Source organism: Micropterus salmoides, unplaced genomic scaffold, assembly GCF_014851395.1.
Source record: "Micropterus salmoides isolate LMB-PRFRI ecotype aquatic unplaced genomic scaffold, ASM1485139v1 Ms_hic_scaffold_587, whole genome shotgun sequence".
Taxonomy (NCBI): Eukaryota; Metazoa; Chordata; class Actinopteri; order Centrarchiformes; family Centrarchidae; genus Micropterus; species Micropterus salmoides.
The window spans coordinates 20,686-23,403 of NW_024044334.1; the positions used below are offsets into that span (position 1 = coordinate 20,686).

The following is a 2,718-nucleotide window of genomic DNA, read 5'->3' on the forward strand; positions in this document are numbered from 1 at the left end:
GTGTGTACTTATTTGGTCCAAACTGCACTTGCCAAAAAAAGACATATATGTATAAAATTATTGAAATTATTGCCTAGACTTTTTTTTCAGTAATATGGCAACAACTTCATCATCTTTTTTAAAAATTTAAGAAAAAATTATTATGACTATCACAAAAAGAAAGAGACTTGGAAGTAAATATGACATTAAAGTCTTACTGTGTTGTCTTCAAACTCGTCCTGACGTCTTCCAGCGGATTTTGAAGTCACTGATCCCCTTGCTTTTCATCTTTGCCTCCAGCTAGGAAGCATTCACAAAAATCTGTTTTATATTTCTCATAACTTTAATAATGAGCAACTTGGATATTAATAGATATGGCTCTTATAAACTAATAATTACTAATTGCTTCATCATAACTACTAACACTGTTACAGGGGTCTATTATCAGCATTTGGAATTCCTATACATAAAATTTTAAGATGAATAAGTTTTACCTTCCACGCCATGCCCTCTCACAGTGATAGACTTTACGAAGGTACATATGACACAATATCCCATTAAAATTTCTCTTTCTCACCTGCTTTAAGATTTGTTGTTGGATGACCGGGTCACTCATGTCAAAGTCAGTGCTGATTTTCACAACAGATCTCTTCTTAAAGTCTGAAAAATGGTTGCTGATGTGATAGCTGGCATTTTGGCAGCATTATGTAATGTAATATTTTACCATACCATTTATTTAGCATGGTTCACTTTACTGATGAAAAATTGTTACAAGAAACATCACTATTGACAGTTTTTTAAATCATAAACTGTAATGACCACCACTGCAGCTGATGAAGCAACTGCAGCCTCAGTAACAAACATATCAGGTTTTTTGGCACATTCGGTGGCAAGTTTTTTTTTTTTGGCCGGTATCTTCCCTTTACACTTCTGACACAAGAAACAGAGGTCAGGGAGGGGGGAGGGAAATAGAACTAATGGGCAGCTGACCGTGCTTTATGGGCCAGTCGTCAGCCTATTTTTTAAACAATTGTATAAATAAGTAATTTTTAAATTACATCAGCCCCATTTGGCCTGGTATGCCAGATTACCAGTCCACCCCTGTGTACCTGAAACAGGGTTAGGTTTTGCTGTTGTTTTTTGTTGTCATGCCTTTTGCTCTTTCAACATGAGATGCCCAATGAATAAAGGGAAATGCTCAGTTCCCATAGGCAGACCACCCTGTGGCATAAACATTTTTTGGTTTAACTGGGAAACATTTCATTCTTCATGATGTGTGCAGCTTACCAAGCACATACACCTGTACTTCACAAAGTGTCAATTTCTTCTGTAGTCCAGGAAGAACAACATGGACAAAGCGACCTTCCATTATTCCACACTGGTAGTTGTATTTGCTCTGTCCCGTTGCAATGGAGATGATGGCACACCTGAAATATAAGAAAGCGATAATCAAAGGCTGATAAGTACTAGTACTTCTACAGCAAGTAAGTACTCTTTTCTTCCTGCACCTCTGGTTGCTGGTGTCATTTTTGAGACCGATGCGGATCTCAGCACCGTCCAGCTCCTGTGAGCAGCAGTCGCTGATGCTGGTGACAGACACAGCTGTTATTTTGTAGATACTCCTCAAGTCCAGTTGCCACCAGGGGTTGTCTTGCAGTGGAACTGAAGCACAGGTGCTTTGTGGATCCTTCCCACTGTCTTCATCAATGGCCATTTGTGGAGCTGTTGCTGCAGAAGCTGGTTCTCCAGACTGTGTGGCTACTCCTCTCAGTGCCACATTGGCTGACAGGCGTGCCATGAAGTCAGTTATGAAATACGTATGAGTAAGAACCAGTTATAAATTCATTTGGAGAAACAGCACTTACTGAAGACTAAAGTACAGTTCAACAAGGCAAAGTGTTGAGAAATTTCACTGGATAACTTAAAACATCAAATATTCATTAGGATACATCCTCTCAGGGTCATGAATGTGTGTGCAAAACCAACTGAACATGCAATTTAAAATACAGAAACTTGAGGGTTATCAATTGAATAAATGTATAAGCTGTGCTCAGGGCCGGTCCTGACAGTGTTGGGTTGGAGCCCTAGGCAAGTATTTATATTGGCAACCCCCCCTATTGGAAATACCACATGCCCGAACAGTTCTGCAGGCAAACACATGAAAAGCCAAGTCAATAATCGTCCAGACAATAAAGGCTAAATTATGAAACCAAACCTAACCAGGTATTTGGGAATGTTCCCCTCAGAAATTATGTACTGTATCAAACAGAGATTGTTTTCCTTCATTATACTTAATTCATGGGGAGCATTGTTTGTAGAAATGCAAAAGCATAGTTTTTATTTGAACACTGGAGGGGACCGATTTTAAGTGGGGTGTCTCGGGGGACCTCTCCCTTAAAATTTTGAGCATTAAACATTTGTTATGTGTCCTGTACTGTACTTTGCTTCACTTTCACTTTTTCACAAATGTATGTATAACTGTGTTGTATGTTTTTCTAATGGACCCTGAGTCTGACAATAAAGTTGAAGTGAACTGAACTGAACAAATATTACTCTGATATAAAAAAAATAGATATGTTTTGATCTCCAAAAAAAACTTATCTTGCATATGCTGAAAACTTCAGCAGGAAGTTAAACGTGGAGAGACCTTATTGAATGGAGTTGTTTTGTAAATCTAATTATCAATAACACTAAAAATAAATTTGTTTAAACTATGTTCACGCAGGAAGCACCACATAA

General features: G+C 38.2%; 1 protein-coding gene across 1 annotated transcript; it reads right to left on the reverse strand.

Moving 5' to 3' along the window:
• Positions 1–1,246: 1,246 nt before the first annotated feature.
• Positions 1,247–1,777, reverse strand: LOC119889674 (fucolectin-like). The gene is made up of 2 exons (XM_038700466.1): positions 1,488–1,777; positions 1,247–1,406 (listed from the first exon to the last, which is right to left on the reverse strand). The coding sequence occupies exons 1-2, from the start codon at positions 1,775–1,777 to the stop codon at positions 1,247–1,249; spliced, it is 450 nt and encodes a 149-aa protein (XP_038556394.1).
• Positions 1,778–2,718: the final 941 nt, after the last annotated feature.

Excerpts from the sequence above, each read along its gene's own strand:
- LOC119889674 (XM_038700466.1), bottom strand. The coding sequence starts at position 1,777 with ATGGCACGCCTGTCAGCCAATGTGGCACTGAGAGGAGTAGCCACACAG. Across the intron at positions 1,407-1,487 it reads AATGACACCAGCAACCAGAG|GTGTGCCATCATCTCCATTG; the intron begins GTGCAGGAAGAA and ends CTTATATTTCAG.